Source organism: Musca domestica, unplaced genomic scaffold, assembly GCF_030504385.1.
Source record: "Musca domestica strain aabys unplaced genomic scaffold, Musca_domestica.polishedcontigs.V.1.1 16, whole genome shotgun sequence".
NCBI classification, from domain to species: domain Eukaryota; kingdom Metazoa; phylum Arthropoda; class Insecta; order Diptera; family Muscidae; genus Musca; species Musca domestica.
Genome location: NW_026712219.1, coordinates 10,818,844 through 10,839,392, shown reverse-complemented (window position 1 = coordinate 10,839,392; position 20,549 = coordinate 10,818,844). Strand labels below are relative to the sequence as shown.

At 37.0% G+C, this 20,549-nt stretch overlaps 1 protein-coding gene across 2 annotated transcripts in view; it reads left to right on the top strand.

Annotated features, from left to right (window-relative positions):
• Positions 1-20,549, top strand: part of LOC101895243 (terminal nucleotidyltransferase 5C) — a 382,289-nt gene that overhangs the window by 163,396 nt on the left and 198,344 nt on the right. The window contains exon 1 of one of the 2 annotated variants that reach the window (XM_011292600.3): positions 11,079-11,606. The exons of the other annotated variant lie outside the window; for it this stretch is intronic. Within the exon in view, the coding sequence (XP_011290902.1) occupies positions 11,568-11,606 (39 nt within the window). The 5' untranslated portion in view covers positions 11,079-11,567. Of the gene's footprint in view, positions 1-11,078; positions 11,607-20,549 lie in introns of those variants that run through there. 2 annotated transcript variants of the gene reach the window in all.

Here is a 20,549-nt window from a genome sequence, read left to right as displayed (position 1 = left end):
TATTTTTTTTCTCCAAATTCATGATGGGTGAGATATTTTTCTCCCAATTCATAGAATCATCAAAGGTTTTTTTGAATTCAATGCAGGGGTGCTCAAGAAAAAATATCTCTTTTCAGTCAAATTTCTCTTTGCTTATTTAAATCAAGAACAAAACAGTGTTAAAGTCATTATTTATACAAATATTTTTTATCCATTTGCTTTATAAATTATTTTGGCAAACATTCGTGTTTAAAAACAATTAAACAGAACCGTAAAATATAAAGAAAAACAGAATTTTAATTTTCTCTTAAATTATCTCTTTTTTCTGTTCATGTTCTAGAACACGGTTTTGAGCACCACTGATTCAACTGATCATTAGTTTCTTTCAAATGTGTAGGTAATACAAAAAAGAGAGTGAAATATTTTCTTTTTCAAAAGAGAAAATACTTTTGGTGGCTCCCAAGAGAGTGTGTAAAGAGTATCTACTCACACAGAGTAATTTGTTTTATGAATTTATAAGTAGTTGGCAATGGGGAGAAGCTACTTAATTAAGTAAAAGAAAACTATACCTAGTAGATACATAGACAAATTAGGTATAGACTAAAAAGTTGTCTCATCTGTTATCTTCGAAAAAAGTGCTTCAATAGATGTCGTTCATGCTGTGAGAGAGATTCAGTAGACTCACTCAATTCTCTCAAACTACAAAATATTGAATATTTGTATGATTCTTTATTATTTATCAATTATAAACAAAACAGTAACTTTGTTTACATTTACATTATCCAAATATGTCGTGAAATATAAAAATATAGAATTTAAATAGCAGAAAAGTGAATAAATTGTTTTCGAAGTCGAGTGACTTCACTAGCCCTGAGTGACTTGACTGGCCCAAGATCAACAATAGTGACATCTGCCGGAAGGGAAATTTTAAAACTTTTTAGTCTATACCTTCATTTGTCTATGGTAGATATATAGTTAAATTCATATAATCAACAAAAACAATAATATCATCAGTGTTCGCATTAAACAACAACGTAAAAATGCCATAAATGCAAGGAGACATACTCACAGAAACACAAAGAGAAAATAAAGCTCCTTCTTTAGCTTTATCGGAAATGACATAGCAACTGGTGACAACAACAAAATGATAGCATAAGAAAACGTCAGCTATCGATGCCGTCAATGCCTTCTACTGTACCAGCTGGCGGCGATATTGTAGGTACCTACAAACCCCAAAGTAGTGACCAATGGTTAAGAACAACCAAAGGGCATAGTGGTCCGAAATACAAGCTTATTTAGCAACGGTTTATATAGTCTGTGCAATATCTTTGACCTGCGTAAACAATTTCGGCCATAGAGGCAGAATCTTTCAAAGATCATAGTCCAAACTATGGGGTTGAAAAAAAATCCTGGATTACGTATTGACCAAAATCGGGAGTACCGCTTTATCAGTGGTGCTCAAAATCGTGTTCTAGAACATGAAGAGAAAAAAGAGATAATTTAAGAGAAAATTAAAATTCTGTTTTTCCTTATATTTTACGGTTCTATTTAATTGGTTTTAAACACGAATGTTTGCCAAAATAATTTATAAAACAAATGGATAAAAAATATTTGTATAAATAATGACTTAACACCGTTTTGTTCTTGATTTAAATAAGCAAAGAGAAATTTGACTGAAAAGAGATATTTCTTCTTGAGCTGGCTTTATGGAATATATTAAATAATGGGCCGATGGAACACAATCAATATTATCACGTGTCATGGTTGGACTATATCGTGTACTTGAAATGTGATTCTTGTTTTTTTAGGAAAATATCATTTATAGGTTGTTTCGACCTCTTTGAACACCTGTAAGGGAGGCACAAAAAAGAGTTTGACGATTCGCGTTTTCAGAGTGTTATTGGTATTCAAGGTGTTAAACTTGAAAGAGAGATACGTGACGCAGTTGTCCGATATTTTTGCAAGATCGCTCATGGCCTAAGTTAGATACAAGTGTTACCACAGACCATAAATATGAGATATATGACATCTTTATACCCTCCACCTTGGAAAGGAGGGTATATTAACTTTGTCATTTCGTTTGTTACATCCCTAAATATTCGTCGTAGACTCCATAAGGTATATATATTCATAAGGTATATATATATACAATTCTAAGTCGACCAAACGATGTCCGTCTGTCCGTCTGTCTGTTGAAATCACGATACAGCCCACATTAGTTGACGAAGAGCGTCAAACTTTAGAAGAACAATTTGTATTGTGTCTAAGATGGCTGGCATTGAAAATTAGTTATGTCGGTCACCTTTTTGGTATAGTCCCCATATATCGGCACCTCCCTATATTCGGTATTTTAATGATTTTTGCCACTTTTTTTACGGATTTGTCTGAAAATTGGTATATATGGGTTGTAATGGGTCCTACTTCGAGTTTCGAAATATCGTATGTATGCGTCCACGCTTTGGTATAGCCCACATATAACGGTACCTCCCAATTTTTGGTATTTTGATGACTTGTGTCGCATTTTTTCAAGGATTTGTCTAAAAATTGTTATTTTTTGGTCATAATGAGTTCTAGCTACGGTGGCGAAACATTGCATGTATAGGTCCACGTTTTGGTATAGCTCCTATATAACGGTACCTCCAGATATTCGGTAGTTTGATTATTTTTGCCACAGTTTTTTGCGGATTTGTCTAAAAATTGGTATTTTTGGTCATAATGGGTTCTGGCTGCGGTGGCGAAACATTGTATGTACCTTGCGGTACCTTCCGATATTTTAAAGATTTTTGCGACATTTTCCCACGAATATATCTAAAAATTGGTATTTGTGGGTCATAATGGGTTCCTTTACCCTAACAAAGTACAAGTAGCATTTATTTCCCGATCCAAACGAAACAAGTCATTTGTTTGACCCAAGGCCGAACCGTTTTGAATTGGAGATAATCGAGCAAAATATAGATATAGCTCCCATATAGCAAAATTCGTCCGATTTTCGTTTTATTGTGCACCAAACGTGTAACATCAGCACAAATAGTATGGAATCTTCCACATACGACCAAATTAGGCCTGAAATGAAATGAACATAATCAATTTTTATAGAAATCGGTTCAGATAAAGGTATAGCTCCCATATATATTGGTCGTCCGATTTGTTATTATTTTCGTCCGCAGCCTTAATATGCACCCCGTTACAACGACATTCGAGGAAATATATCAAATACAACTCAGAAATTCCTGTGGCAAATTTTATTAAGATCGGTTCAGATTTGGATATATGTAATTATTCGAAATTTTCAACCTTTGTGGGGGAGGTATCAGAAGGAGTGGGCTGATATCTACCATCTTCACAACAGATCTTGTGTTGATAGAAATATTGCGATGTGCCCAGTTTGAAAGGAATCGCATACTTATTTCGCATTTTATTAGCTTCTTGACTATTCAAAATCTTGACCAGTTATTTTGGAGGTACCAGAAAGAATGGTCCGATCTCTACCATCTTCATAACAGATTTTGTGTCGATGGAAATATTGAGTTGTGCCTAGTCTGAATGAAATCGAGCGCTAATTTCGCGTTTTATGAGCTTCATGAATATTAAAAAATTTTGACCCTTTGTGAGGGAGGTATATGAAAGAGTGGGCAAATATGTTTCATCTTCACGCCAGACCTTGGGTAAATAAAAATAATGCGATGGGTACAATTTGAAGACAATCGGGCTCATAGTTAACATTTTGTAAGAGCTAAAATTATTCAAAATTTTGACCCTTTGTGGGGGAGGTACCTGATGTAGTGGACCGATGTTGTCCATTTTTACATCTGACCTGCAAATATTAGGATTTCCAAAGTTTGAATCAACTTAGTTGATCCTTTCTTTTTCTATGAGGTTACTTATTTTCTATGAAAACTTTAACGTTTTTGTGGGGGAAGTCCCAGAAGCAGTGGACCGATATTGCCCATCTCTGAACTAGATATAAGTTTGACAATAATATTATGTTGCACCAAGTTTCGTTAAAATCGGCTAATCCCTTCCAGAGTTATCGCGTGCACCATCCAGCCGGACGGACAGACATCGCTAGATAGAATCCAAATGTCCTGAAACGGATTTGACGCCAAGAGTCCTATGGTATAAACCATTATTTCGATTAGCACGTTTTGGCCGTATCTAATGATATATACCCTCTGTAGCCATATGGCTCAGGTTATAAAAGCACTAAGTTCGACTTCGCCAAACTTTTAATATCCTCCATCTAAAAGGAAGCTGGAGAATTTCAAAAAAAAAAAAAAAAAATAAATAAATAAAAAAGCTGTAAGTTCGGCCGGGCCGAACTTTGAATACCCTCCACCATCTGGAACGAATTTGGCAATTTTCAAAAAAATTAAAAATTCTGTTAAAATTAAATTCTGTTAGCTGTTGTATTAGGTTCTATACGACGACATGGACCTGCATAGGTAACTTTTGTCATAAGCCATTACAATATTCAAATGCGAAACTTAAAAAAAATCGGTGAATAATGTCGCTAAAATCATCAAAATAGCGATTATCGGGAGGTGTCGTTATATGGGGGCTATACGAAGACGTGAACCTGCACAGATAATTTTCTGTTTTGGGCTGTAGTATCTACTACCAATTTCAAATACCAAATTTGAAGCAATTTCCTTGAATACTGTCTCTAAAAACATCAAAATACCGAATATAGGGAGGTACCGTTATATGGGGGCTATGCCAAAACGTGGACCTACATGGCCCATTTTCAATACCAAAAGTCCTGCAGACATAATATACATTTTAGTAAAATTTTATCAATCTACATCAATTCGTTCGGAAGCTAGGGTGACGGACGGATATCGCTAAATCGACATAGAATTTTATGCTGGTCAAGAATGTGTGTACTTTGTGGGGTCTAAAGTGTGTGCGAGGTGTTACAAACGGAATGACAAACTTAATATACCCTCCATACTATGGTGGTATAAAAATCCGTCGAAAAATAGTGCTTAAATGGGTCTATACGATATTTCTCCACGATAAGTAATTTTTTGCCATTGGCTGTGGTACCGATTCCGAACTTCGAATGTGAAAATTGTCCGTTGAATAATGTCGTATATATCATCACAGTACCGAATAAGGGCAGGCATATGTTGGCTATACGAAGACGTGGACGTGATATGACCTATTTAGGGTCATTTTAACTGCCTACTGGCAAAATATGCATGTGTACAAAATGTTCGAAATATAGGGTGATTACAGCAAACAAACAGACATACGGATATCAGTAAATTGACTCAGAATTTTACTCGGATCCAGAATATATATCCTTTGTGGGGCCTATCATGGGTATTTCGAGGAGTTACAAGCGATTTGAAAAAGCTAATATACCCTCAATAGAATCCTGGATGGTATAAAAAATGTCGGAAAAAAATAAATTTTTTTAAGAGTACAGGTGCCTTCACCCTTTGTACGTCCCAGTGTTCAACCTAGGAGTGTTGTTTCCCTTTGAAACTAATGGAAAATTGAAAAATCGGCGAAAATTCTTCCCCGCACCAGAATCAATATCGGTAAAGCCAATTTCAATATAATACCTAACCTAAAACGGACTACTGTTCCCCGAATCAAATTGTAAACAACAACAAAAGCAACTTGAAGACTGCAGGGTTTACCAAAATAATAAGAAAATGCAAATACAACAAATTCAGTAATGATTTCTTAAAACAAAACAAAAACGTACTTCTAATAGCTGAAGAAGTGCAGGGGGCTAAAATACCACCCAATCGACGTCATAATAACATTAGAAAAAGGGAGATAAAATATAACGGCCAAAAAGAGATAGGTAGGGAGAGAGTGGGAGAGAAAAAGTTATGGAACTTTGCACTCAATTAAGAGGGGAGAACAATGTCATGAGAAAAAGAGCAAGTGTTTTGAGTGAAAGAGCACCAACACTTGTGTGCCACAATTTTACTGAAATATACTCAGTAAATTAATGAGAGAGAGAGATAGGATTTGTTTTGGTTAAGTAAACAGCTTTGACTTTTGAGTGAAATACTTGTTGAAAGCTTTTCAATTTGATGCCATGTATTTTTTGTATCTCAAAAACAAAAAGCAAGTCCACCAAACATCATCACGAAACCAAAAAATTGGAAGGTAGATATGACAAAGATGACGCTCTGGCGTCGTCGCTACTACACTGCCATCGCCATCGCCACCGCTGCCACTGCTGCTGCTATTGGTGTTTGTGATGAAGTTTGTTGTTGTTGGTTTGTGCAAAAATTACAACTTGTTGTTGCCGTGACTAGTATTATCATCGACATTAGAAGCCACAGCCACAAGTTGTAGTCAGCCCCAAGATATTTGTGGAATCAAAAAGTTCGCACCAGTGGTTTCTAGAGAGGGGTGGTGGATTTGTGTATGTTAGTGTGTTGCATTATTGCTTTTGCTTAAGCTCTGGCATAGATGCTGGTTGGGGACCTGAGGGGGTACAGGTGAATTCTGGTCTATGAGACTGCTACTCTTGCTGTTGATGGTTGATATTACGCTTCTATTACTCTGCTCCGGTTGGAGAGTGTGTGTGTGAGTGTGATATCAATTGCCATATGTTTGTTGGTATGTGGAGAGGAGCTTGGTATGAGCTTTGTTTTTTCTGTGGCGGACCCAAAATGCATGATGTTGCGCTTTGATGTTGATCGATGTATGCTGTCTCTCAATATGTGGTGGTTGCCGTTGCCGTTGCCGCTGCTGGCTTAGCTTGGCTAGCCTGACGACTGGTGAATGGTGCTGTTCGTTTGCCTGCCTGCCTGCCTGCCTGTGGTATGCTGCAGCAATGCACTCAATAATTAAGTCTACTCGTGCAATTTTGATTACCTTTTCACATTAGTCGTTCCACGAATGTGACCGCGTCCAAACAACCAACCACACAGTGTGCCTCCTTCTCTGATTTTTTGTTGCGAATCATTTCGTTTTGCGTTGATTCTGTGATTTTTCTTTTACATTTGATTTTGCGTTGTTGTTTTTTTTTGCATGCCGCTGTGTTTTTTCGATCCGCTGCTTGTGCGTGTGTAGATTTTGCTCTCACCCCCAAATGTGAAATAAAAAAAAAACCAAATCAAAACCAAAACAAACGTAAAGAAAAAGGGCAAAACACAAAACAAAAAAAGATTCACAAAAAACGAAAAGAAATCAAAGAGCAGCCAACAAAAGGTGAACAGAATACCTTTAAACGCCAAAACGAAAAAAAAAATCACAAGAAATAGAAGGAAAACTACCCACTTTGCCACTCGGTGCCCTGCTCACTGAAACAAAAGCAAAATTAAGAAAAACAACTGTTGCACTTCTGCTGCAATTGCGTTCTAAAGTGTTGCCATACGTATGTTTTATTAAATGGCTTGCAAATCGAATTGCGAAACGTAAATTTCTGAAAGTGGATTGCAAAGAAATTATAAAAAAATATTAAAGAAAATCATATTGAAATAGGTTTATATGCCCTCAGCCAAGATGCCTCATCGAAATAACGAATTAAGACCCTAGGTCTCTTTGGTCCAAATCCGTTTCAGGACATTTGGAGCCAATCTAAATTTGTCCGTCTGGCTGATGCGCACGATAACTCTTTAAGGAAATATCCGATTTGGTACCTACTTGCTACAACATAATATTATTATCAAACTTAGATCGAATTCGGAAATGGAAAATTTCGGTCCACACCTTCTGGTACCACCCCCACAAAATTTTCGAAAAAAAAAAAAAAAATAAAAAAAATACTGCGCAGAAAGAGATTTTGCTCCAATATTTTGCCCCCCACCACAAAGGTTCAAAATTGTTAATAATTTCAACTCTTACAAAATGTGATGTGAGAGTCAAATTACACACATCACAATATTTTGTTTAACCCAAGATCTGCTGTGAAGATAGAATATATCGGAAAACTACTTCTGGTACCTCCCCCACAAAGGGTCAACATTTAGCAAATCCATCCAAGCTCATAAAACCCGAAATTAATATCCGATTCCATTCAAACTTGGCACATCTTAATATTTCTATCAACACAAGATCTGTTATAAAGATGGTAGAGATCGGAGCATCCCTTCTGCTACCTCCCCCACATAGAGTCAGAATTTTGAATAACCAAAATGATTATAAAATTCGAAATTAGTATCAGATTCTCCTCATATTTCCCACTTCCCATTATTTCTACTAACACAAGATACGCTGTGAAGATGGGATATATCGGCGCACTCCTTCTGGTACCTCCCCTCCTCCATGAAGCTCATATAACGCGAAATTGACATCCAATTCCATTCGGACTTGACACATTTTTAATATTCTATCAACACAATATATGTTATAAAGATGGTGGAGATTGGAACATTCCTTCTGGTACCTCCCCCACCAAGAGTCAAAGTTTTGAATAACCAAAACGATAATAAAATTCCAAATAAGTATAAGATTCTCTTCATATTTCGCAAATTCCATTATTTGTACTAACACAAGATCTGATGTAAATATGGAATATATCGCTCCACCCCTTCTGGTACCTGCTTCACAACTGGTCAGAATTTTGAATATCCATGATGCTCGTATAACGTGAAATTAACATTCGATTCCAATACTTCCATCAACACAAGATATATTATAAAGATGGTGGAAATCGGAACATTCTTTCTGAAACCTCCCCCACATAGGGGGAAACCTACCCCACCAGTCAGCGATTCTTTACAACTTGCTATATCTGCATTTTTCTCTCAAACAAAAACCTGAGATGAATATGGAATTTATGATTTCGCATAAAATTGGATATAAACGTTCGATTTTCTTGTAATTTTGCCCGCATCAATATTTTTATCTATATTGGATGAAGTATGAAAATGCGCTACTTCGCTCGACTATATCTTGTATATCACGCACATTTGAGTATTTTGTAAAAATTATGACATATGTTGTCCAAAAGTGGCACGTCGCAATATTTATATCATATTAAATTAGGTCCGACATGAAATGGATAATCATAACAGATTTCAACATATATTTTGTAATCGAACATTGGCTGAGGGTATAAAGGGTGAGATAAAAAAATCTGCAACCAAATCAAAGGCCATAATTTTTACGTTTTTTTTAAATGTTCGAATTGGTCACCTTTGGCACGAAATATGACCTTTAAACGGCCAATGAAACCATACCCTCCAGAATATTTTCTCGATAATATCCGGCATTTATTCTGATGACACGGTCGATTAATACGAGCGGAGAGCGACCATCGGCTGTTATGGCGGCCCACACAATTACCATGGACGGCGCTTGAGTTCTGGTGGCCAGCCGAAGGTCCACATTTTCAGCTGACCTCTTTGGCAAGTAAAGTAAACACCATCATTTTGTTTGTTTACAAACTGTTGAACAACGAATGTTTTCTCATCGGAGAAAACCAAATTCGGCAGTTCACCACTTTCGGCCAAGCGAAGCACCTCTTTAGCTCTTTTGAGTCCATTTGCTTTCTGTTGCCCTGTAAGTTCTTGCACTTTCAATGGCCTTACCCCGAGCTCATTTTTCAATATTTGCCGAATGGAATATTGCGATATGTTCAGATCACGAGCCATTTTTCGGCCACTGCGATCAAGTTTCTTCTTTACTTTTCGAACCATTCTGCTGATGTTGCTGTTTCCTTCCGCCCACTTCCTTGACGTTGGGCTACGCTACCACTAGCACGGTAATGAGCGATGGTACGAGACACAAAAGGTTTATTCACATTTAAATGCTGAAGTGCCCAAACGATAGCTACTTGTGGTTTTCCAGCCAAATATGAAGAAATTCCACCATCACGCTTGAATTCCATCACGAATAACTTTTTCTTCTGGAAAATTCTCACCAAAAGGGGTTTTTTTACGCTGGAATAATTTTTAATTTTAACAGCTTTCGGACGAGTGGCTTGCAGCTGTCTGATGTTGGTTGCAGTTTTTTCATCTCACCCTGTTTATCTGTCGGTAAAACCGACTGATACTTTTAAACTTATTTTCCTATTTTTTTGGGTTGCTCAAGGACTCAGGTTTTTCCAATCTTCCCCTCTGAGTATTTGACGTTGACCCCAGGCTTACATCGTTATCATCGAATACAGATTCTACGGCATAAGGATTGTTGCTTTTATCGCTAAGTTATTAGCATTTACTTCCGACCAAATCGTACTAAGTCTAGAGTTGTGTCAATCTAGTTCATAGTTTGTTGCATAATTTCCTAAACGTATGATCGATTTCATTTATTTCATGTTATCAATACGCAGGAGTTTCTTACAAACGACCGGAGTCCACGGAACTATACAAGGAACTAATTTCCTGTTGAAAACGTAATGTTCAGTTCGTTTTCGGGCCTGAAATAAAATGAGACATGTATTCCAGATTTTGAAATTGTTTTTTTTTAATTCCACACTTTTCGGTTGAGTCCTAAGAGTTCTAGCTTTGACCATACGCCAAGCTGAAAATTCCTTTGAAATATTGCCTTTTTTTATTAAAATAGGCTTCTGTGGTCATTCTGTCTGGTCGTCCTCAGGTACTCTTTTCGAATTTATAAAAATTTGTCCTAATTTTCTATTGTCCCTGCTGAAAATGTTTATAAAAATTTGGCTTAAAAACGTTTTTTTCTTTACTCCCAAATAGTATTCTCACTTCTCCAAGAAAAGCTCTAATATTTTTGACACCAAAGAATGTTTTAATTTTTCGTCTTTAAAATTCCCACACTCATCTCAATTTCCCACTACTTGTGGTCCATGTTTCTAGTTATTTTAGAGCTACGCTGTGGTCTATCTTCGTACATATGTTGATAGATTTCAATTTTGTGAAATAAAGGTTTTCTACCTTTACTCCGCATTTCAGTGATTTCTTATGAAAATTCTCTAAAAAAAATAACAACATTGAGAATTTCTTTATTTTTTTTTTTTTTTTTAATTTCATATCATTTGTTCTTTTTTTCCTCAACAACATCAATTCAATTTACTCTACTCTTTTTCTCAATCAGCTACAATTGCGGTCGATTTCACATCTGAACATTTGCATTAAATTACCATTAAAATAATTTTCTACGCAAAATAATTGAAACGAAACTTTTGCCAAAAAAAATCAAATCGAATATAAAATAGTGTTTGAAAAAAAAAAAAAAAAAAAAAAAAACGAAAATAACCAATACGAAATAAACGAATTTAAAGATAAACCTGTAAATAACGACCTCTTTTTGTTTTGCGTTCCGCCTGTGTCGTAGTGCACACGTCTGCCAGATGTTGACACACTTTATTTTAAATTCTAAATAGAAAAACGAAAAAAAAAACACAAATACGAAAAAGACGAGAAAAAAGAAATATCTAACAAAACGTAAATATAAAACCGAAGCCACGTTGTTTTCGTGTGTTTGCATTTGCTGAGAAAAACAGCAGCAGCATAAAAAACGAAGGAAAAAAGGAAAATCTACGAAAAAAGTGATTTAACCCCCCTCCCACTTGCAGTTTTGTGAAAATCTACAAAGGAAACAAAACTCGAGGACTCTTTTGTTTGAGAAAACATACAAATAAATATTTGCTCATTTTTTTTTTTCGTTGCCGATTCAATATAGATTTTATCAAAATAAACGTTCATATGAACTCTGGAAATCAATTAGAATCTAGTAATGACAAGGTAAGTTGGAGGAGATTTAAAAAGTAAAGTTTAAGTTTTTTTTTTTTAATTTTTATATTTTTTAAACATTACTCTTGTAAAAATTAAAAAAAATAAATAAATTAAACTAAAATGTCCTTCTTCATATAAAACCAGTAAGGGAAGCTCAAAAGTCGGGCGGGGCCGACTATATATAACCCTACACCACTATGCATATTCAGTAGAGCTCTCGTAAAAGAAAGGTTTATAATACAATTTCTGAGCTCTATGACATATCTGGTATTTCGAAAGTCTGGATATTCCGAAAGTTGGAGATTTAAACACCAAATCCGATGAAACATATATATGGGAGCGAATTTGCTAAATTCGGCTGAATTGCGAAAATTCACTCCATATGGGCTAATATTAGCTGTTTTGTGCACAATAAACCTGAAATCGGATAATGATACATCCAAATCTGAGCCGATCTTCATAAAATTGAAAACATCTATTTCTTGGCTGTATCTGATATCTGGTACCAAATATTATACTTGTATCGTACATTTTACGAATATGAGGGACTTAAACACCAAATCGGATGAAACATATATATGGGAGCTTCAGCTATATCTTAGCCGATTTTCATCAAATTTGAAGCACATGTTTGTAGGCTTAATTCGGTCTGAAGTGCCAAAATTCACACCATTTAAACTGATATTAGTCATTTGGTGCACAAGAAACTTAAAATCGGATGAGAATATATATGGGAGGCTATATCCAAATCGGAACCGATCTTGATAAAATTTGAATCATGAATTGCTAGGCTGTATCTGATATCTGGTGCTAAATATCTTGTGGAGTACATATTACAAATAATGGAGACTTAAATACCAAATCGGATGAAACATATAAATATGGGGGCTATAGTTATATCTGAACCGATTTTCATCAAATTTGAAACACCTGTGTGTAGGCTAAATTCGGTCGGATGTAGCAAAATTCACACCATTTGGATTGATATTAGCCATTTGGTGCACAAGACAACTAAAATCGGATACAACACACTATATGGGGGCTATAGTTATATCTGAACCGATTTTCACCAAATTTGAAGCACATGCTTGTAGGCCGAATTCGGTCGGATGTAGCAAAATTCACACCATTAGGACTGATATTAGCCTTTTTAGTGCACAAGAAACCTAAAATCGGATGAAGACATATATGGGAGCTATATCTAAATTTTGACCGATTTTCACCAATTTCAATAGGGTTTGTCATTGAGCTAAACAAATGTTATTCAGAAAATTTCATCTCAATCGAATAATAAATGCGACCTGTACTTTGTTTACAAAAATACATGGAGAGACAGACAGGACGGACATGCATAAATCGACTCAATTGGTGATTCTATGCTGATCTCGTTTCCTTCTCCATGTTACAAACAAATGCACAAAGACATAATACCCTTACACTATGTGGTGTAGGGTATAATAAAACACCCATCCTGTTGCCCAACCAATCTTTTTCATGTATCCATTTGCCCTTGGTGGCGTATGATCAATGTGCGTATGTCATTGACCATGGCTCATACGCCACATGACCTTTACTGTCTCGGGGGATGCATTTGTGTGTGTGTGTGGTTTTCCTTTAGCACTAAAAGTTATTACACTATTCGATTTAAAATAGTTATTTAATATTCCGGCTATTATTAGCTGCAGTCGACCTAATAATAGTCGATGAATTGTCTTTTAATTAATAGCATTACAACCAACTTCCTGTCGCTGCGTGCAGTTAATGTCATACGACAATAAATAATAGATCATTGATTATTTTCTATTCCATCGGATATTAGAGTGGTTTATTCTCTTTTTGAATATTTTACGATGTAAAGTATAAAAGATAGTAGACTTCTAAAGGAAAACAAGGACAACAGACCTCTAGAAACACTTCGCCATAAAGATGAAGATATTCCATCGATTCTATGGGAATTCGGTTAAATGGCTCAATATTCCCCTAGGAACTGTAAAAGAAGAAGAGCAAGAGACATTCTATCTTTAGAAGTCCCGTGAAATGGATTCTACCCGCAGCAAATCCATGAAAGGTCATATATCTCCGCTGTAAAAACCAAACTCTGAGGATTTGATGATTTTCCAAGTTGTGAATTTTCAATAGTGAGGCTCTGCCTAGTCTTAATTATGGCACAATATTGCATTAGCCTTTAACTATAAATGAATATTCAAGACTTCAAAGTCAGGCGTTTTAATGGATTCTTTTTAAGTCTTCACAGTCGTGGTATTTTTTTAAGGATATTCAAGCCTTTAGACCATGGATTTTTCAAAGGCTATTCAAGTCTTTAAATTTTGGATTTCTTTTTCGTATCTATGAAAAATTATGGGGCCTTTTAAATAAATACCGGGACGTCCTTTAACGGTTCTTTTAAACGATAACACGAACGGATTTTTGGAAGAAAAGAAACACTGTCAGGTCCGCATGTAAACCCAGAAAAACGAATTACTGTTTGCTACGGATTTTAGCCCAGAGACATAGTTGGGCCATTTAACTTTTAAAATAAGCAAGGAGTGGCCATTTCGAACAAATTTTAGTGCACAAAAATTGAAGAAAAGGATATTGGCAACATTTGGTTTAACAGAGCTGCACAGCCGAAGATACACTCGATGTTTTGCGACCTGTTTTCTTTCTTTTTATACCCTACACCACATAGTGGTAAGGGTATTATGTCTTTGTGCATTTGTTTGTAACATGCAGAAGGAAACGAGATAGACCCATAGTTACTTTTGAGAACCTTCATAGAATCACTTTCTGAGTCGATTTATGCATGTCAGTCCGTCTGTCCGTCCGTCCGTCCGTCTGTCCATGTATTCTTGTGAACAAAATGCAGGTCGCATTTATTATCCGATTGAGATGAAATTTTCCAAGCAATATTTTTTTGGCCCAACCCTATTGAAATTGGTGAGAATCGGATCAAATTTTGATATAGCTCCCATATATATCTTCATCCGATTTCGGGTTAAATGTGCACCAAATGTCCACTATCAGTCCAAATTACCTGAATTTTGGCACACCCAACCGAGTTCGGCCTAGAAGCAAGTATATCAAACAGAAAATCGGTTCAGATATAGCTATAGCTCCCATATATATCTTTCATCCGATTTGATCTTTAAGTCCCTCACATTCCTACTATGCACTCCACAACCGTGATATTTGGTACCAGGTATTAGATGGAGCACAGAAATAGCTGTTTTAAATTTAATCGAAATCGGTTCAGATTTGGATATAGCTCCCATATATATATATTCATCCGATTTCGGGTTAATTGACCACCAAATGGCCAATATCAGCCCAAATGGCCCGAATTTTGGCACATGTGACCGAGATTAGCCTTAAAGCAAATACAACAAATTTGGAGACAATCGGTTCAGAAACAGCTATAGCTCCCATATGTATGTTTTATCCGATTTGGTGTTTAAGCCTCTCACATTCGTAATATGCACTCCACAAGAATGATATTTGGTACCAGATATAAGATACAGCCCAGAAATAGCTGTTTGTAATTTTATCGAAATCGGTTCAGATTTGGATATAGCTCCCATATATATCTTCATCCGATTTCGGGTTAATTGTGCACCAAATGGCCGATATAAGTCCAAATGGACTGAATTTTAGTACATCGGACCAAATTCAGCCTAGAAGCAAGTATATCAAATTTAGTGAAAATCGGTTCAGATATAGATATAGCAACCATATATATGTTTCATCCGATTTCAGGTTAATTGCGCACTAAATGGTCAATATCAGCCCAAATCACCTGAATTTTCGTACATAAGACCGAATTCAGTCTAGAAGCTAATACGTCAAATTTGGAGAAACCCGGTTCAGAGATAGCTATAGTTCGTAAAATGCACGATAGAATTAGATAGATATTGATTTTGTACCAAATATCTCATAGAGCTCTGAAATGCCCTGTATAAACATTTTTACGAGAGCTCTACTAAATATTCATAGTGATGTAGGGTATCATATAGTCGGCCCGCCCGACTTTTGAGCTTTCCTTACTGGTTTTTATTTTGAAAATCCCATTATCAGCCACAAAGTCTGACGTCAGTTGGCTACTTCGGATCTGCGATTTGACACCGTTGGACAATTATTTGTCTAAAATAAGAGTTACGCCGAAAAGGCGGCTACACTTATTGCTTTAGAGGACAATATACTAGGTGAGATGAAAAAACTGCAACCATCTTCAGACTGCTGTCATTTCTAAGCCACTCGTCCGACAGCCGCTAAAATTATTCCAGTGACAGCTCATTATATTGTTTACAGGCGTACAAAAGCATTTTTGTGAGAATTTTCCAGAATAAAAATTAATCGTGAAGGAATTTAAGAGTGATAGTGTGATTCCTTTATATCTGACGGGAAAACCACAAGTGGCTATCGATAGTGCACTCCAGCATTTAAATGTGAATAAATCTTTTATGTCTCGTACCATTGCTCGTTGCCTTGATACTGGTAGCGTAGCCCGACGTCAAGGAAGTGGACGGAAGAAACCAGCAACATTAGCAGAAATGGTTCGAAAAGTAAAAAAAGCGACCTGATCGAAATCCGCGTCGCAGTGTCCGAAAAAAGGGCTCGTGAGCTGAACATATCGTAACATTCCATTCGGCAAATATTGAAATATGAGCTCGAGGTAAAGCCATTGAAATTCCAAAAAGTGCAAGAACTTACACCGCAAGAGAAAGAAAATATACTCAAAAGACCTAAGAGTTGTTTCGCTTGGCCAAAAGTGGAGAACTGCCGAATTTTTATTTCTCTGATGATAAAACATTTGTTGTCCAGCCGTTTGTAAACTATCAAAATGATCGTGTGTACTTGCCAAAGAGGCCAGCTGAAAATGTGCACCTTCGGTTGGCCACCAGAACTCAAGCGCCGGCCATGGTGATGGTGTGGGCCGCAATAATAGCCGATGGTCGTTCTCCGCTCGTATTAATCGAATAAATGCCGAATATTATCGAGAAAATATACTGGAGGGTGTATTAAAGCCTTGGGCACGCAAACATTTTAGCCACAGACCTTGGACATTCCAACAGGACTCAGCACCATCGCACTCAGCACGCGCCACCCAAGAATGGTTACAAAATGAGATTCCTCGCTTCATTCTCAACGCACAATAGCCACCAAAATCTCCGGATACCAATCCGTTGGACTATTGTCTCTGGAGTATTTTGGAAGGCTAAAAAATACCAAAGAGTCGATCGCCTCAAGCAAACGCTTCGTCGGGAATGGGCCAAAATACCACAGAGCAACATTCGGGCAGGGTGTGATGGTTTCATTGGCCGTTTGATGGCCATATTTCGTGCCAAAGATGAACAATTCGAACAAATCTAAACTTATTCTAAAATTTGGTGCTATTTCCGACATTTTTTGCTTTCATTCAATAAACGTTTATTATTCCTATGAGAAGGAGATATGTTTTAAGTAAGTCTTTCTTTTTTTATTTGTTCAGACATCGTAGTTTCGTTGCATAAAGCCAACTGATGGATGTATATTTTCCTAACAAAAGTTTAAAGTTGTCCTCAATATATTTTTAATGTTTGACTATTTTCTAGGAGACAATTATGAGATATACCTATAGACGTTCTCTAAAAAAGGTTCAGTTGAAGACCTGTTGACAATCTTCGGTCAAAAAACCTCTTGCCTACTTGATTTATGGATAACTTTCAATACCTTCTACTGATAAAGAAATTTTATAGATATTCTGGTAGATAGACTCTCAAGCATATCAATTATTCATGATCAAAAGGTCTGACAAGGATCATGTTAATGATCATGCCTTTAGGACCTCTTTTGAGCATGAAATAATTTTTATATTTAGTTATTTACTATTTCTAACAACTCTACAGTACGCTTGCAATTTTCCTACATAAAAATATTTGCTCTGTTATGATGGCGCCCAACGTGGTGCCCAGTATAACGAACAAATGTGTTAGATGTTTTCAATGGCTGTGCTTCTCTCCTGTGAAAAGTTTGTATCTCTTTTATTCATCTCGCTGTCAGCAAATTGAAAGAAAAGTTAAGTGCCGCCCAACATGGGACCAAAGCCCTTATAAAGAACGAGTAGAAAATTCAGTTGGTATTTAATTTTTCAATTTAACCGTTGTCCTTCTGTCGTTGATAAGTCCGTTATCCATTTCACGGTGAGAGAAAAAAGTTAAAAATGGCGCCCAATGTAAGGCCAAAAATGCTATTTGAATGAACCAGTGGTTATACTTCTGCCCTCAACATTTGGAAAATTAGTTTTCCATTTCGCTGTCATTAAAAAAGGGAAAAAATAATTAAGTTGGCGCCCAATGTGGGGGCATAAAACCCTCTTATAACCAACAGCTAATATAGATTGCAGTTTATTTTGAAATTTCAAGGCTGTGTTTCTGTGTAAATTAGAAGAAAGATAGATATTGCGCCCAATATAAAGTCCAGAAACATAGTGAGAAAAAAACTAGCAATGTCTTCAATGAATTAAAAAAGCCCATGTTTTTTTTTTCATTTTCAAAAGGTCTGTCAAGGCTCATGTTAAAGGTCGTCTCTTTAGAATCTCCTTTTGAATGTGAAATAATTTTTCATTCAGTTTTTTACTATTTCTACCCACCCTATTGTCCGCTTGCAATTTCCCTACATAACAATATTTGCACTGCCCTCCATCATCCTCTAGCTATCTGCTCTGCATCAACTGTATCGAACACAATAAATATCCTCGTTTTTGACGTCATTGTCTTGTTGATGTTTGTCTTTTGCATTCATTCATTTTTCTCTCCAACTGCAGTGGTTGTTTGTTTGTTTTTGTTGCTGCCATTTGTAGTAGTACAGCTGTTGTTGCTGGTGCAGTTATGGCTTCGAACATATTGGTACTATAAAATCGTGACAAATGCGTATCTTATTGTCACAAAGGCGCAAAATTTATGACAAATCAAAGAGGCTGAGAGGTTGCGATTGGGTAGGCAGGCAGGAAGGCAAGCAGCCTGTTTCGAAGACATAACAGGACGTTTGTCAGGACGTTTGTCATAATTGACACATACTTACAAACAAACGTACAGGGTGACATAAAAAACTGCAACAACAAGTCAAACGCCATAATTTTTACATTTTTTTTTTAATTTTATTAAATGAAAGCAAAAAATATCGGAAGTAACATTAAGTTTTAGAATAAGAGCAGATTTGTTCGAATTGGTCACCTTTGGCACGAATTACGGCTTTCAAACGACCAATGAAATTGTCACACGCTGCCCGAATGTTGCCCTGCGGTATTTTGGCCCATTCCCGGCGAAGGGCTGGCTTGAGGTGATCGACACTTTGGTATTTTTTAATGTCAACCTTGCTTTCCAAATTACTCCAGACACAATAGTCCAACAGATTGGTATCCGCAGATTTTGGTGGCTATTGTGCGCTGGAAATGAAACGAGGAACCTCATTTTATAACCATTCTTGGGTGGCGCGTACTGAGTGCGATGGTGCTGAGTTCTGTCAGAATGTCCAAGGCTTTAATACACCCTCCAGAACATTTTCGCGATAATATTCGGCATTTATTCTGATGCCACGGTCGACTAGTACGAGCGGAGAGCGACCATCGGCTGTTATGGCGGCCCACACAATCACCATGGCCAGCGCTTGAGTTCTGGTGGCCAACCGAAGGTGCACATTTTCAGCTGACCTCTTTGGCAAGTAAATTAAGAGAGCAACCTCATTTTGTAACCATTCTTGGGTGGCGCGTGTGTTGGTGCTGAGTCCTGTTGGAATGTATAAGGTCTGCGGCCAAAATGTTTGCGTGCTGAAAGGCTTTAAAACACCCTCCAGAATATTTTCACTATATTATATTCGGCATTTATTCTTATGCCACGGTCGATTAATACGAGCGGAGAGCGAGCATCGGCCGTTATGGCGGCCCTCACCATCACCATGACCGGCGCTTGAGTTTTGGTGGTCAACCGAAGGTTCACATTTTCAGCTGACCTCTCTGACAAGTAAACACCATCATTTTGTTTGCAGTTTACGTACTGCTGGACAACGAATGTTTTCTCATCGGAGAAAACCAAATGCGGCAGTTCACCACTTTTGGCCGAGCGAAGCAACTCTTTGGCACTTTTGAATCTATTTTCTTTTCGTTGCGGTGTAAGTTCTTGCACTTTTTGAAATTTCAATGGCTTTACCCCGAGCTCATTGTTCAATATTTGCCGAATGGAATATTGCGATATGTTCAGCTAACGAGCCATTTTCCGATCACTGCGACGCGGGTTTCGAACAAGTCGCTTCTATACTTTTCGAACCATTTCTGCTGATGTCTCTGTTTTCTTCCATCCACTTCCTTGACGTCGGCCGATGGTACGAGACACAAAAGATTTATTCACATTTAAATGCTGGAGTGCTCTAACGATAGCCACTTGCGGTTTTTCCCAGCCAAATATAAAGAAATCACACTATCACGCTTAAATTCCATCACGAATAAAGTTATTTTCTAGAAAATTCTCCCAAAATACTTTTGTACGCTTGTAAACAATATAATGAGCTGTCACTGGAATAATGTTAACAGCCCTCGGACGAGTGGCTTAGAAATGACGGCACTATGAAGTTGGCTGCAGTTTTTTTTCTGACCCTGTGGGCTTTCGATTTTGTTGGGCGAACACATCAGACCATTGGACTGCTTGGTTGCCATATTTTTATACCCTCAACCATACATAGTATGGAGGGTATATTAAAATTCTAAGACGATTTAGCTCTGTCCGTTCATCTGTCTGTCCGTCCGTCCGTCTGTCCGTCTGTTGTAATCACGCTACAGTCTAAACGAATTAAGATAGGAAGCTAAAATTTTGCACAGATCTCCCTTTTGTCTGCAGGCAGGTCAAGTTCGAAGATTTTAGCCAAATTTTTCAACGGAATTGTCCGATAATCCATACAAGGAGTTCCTTGTGAGCACTTTAATCC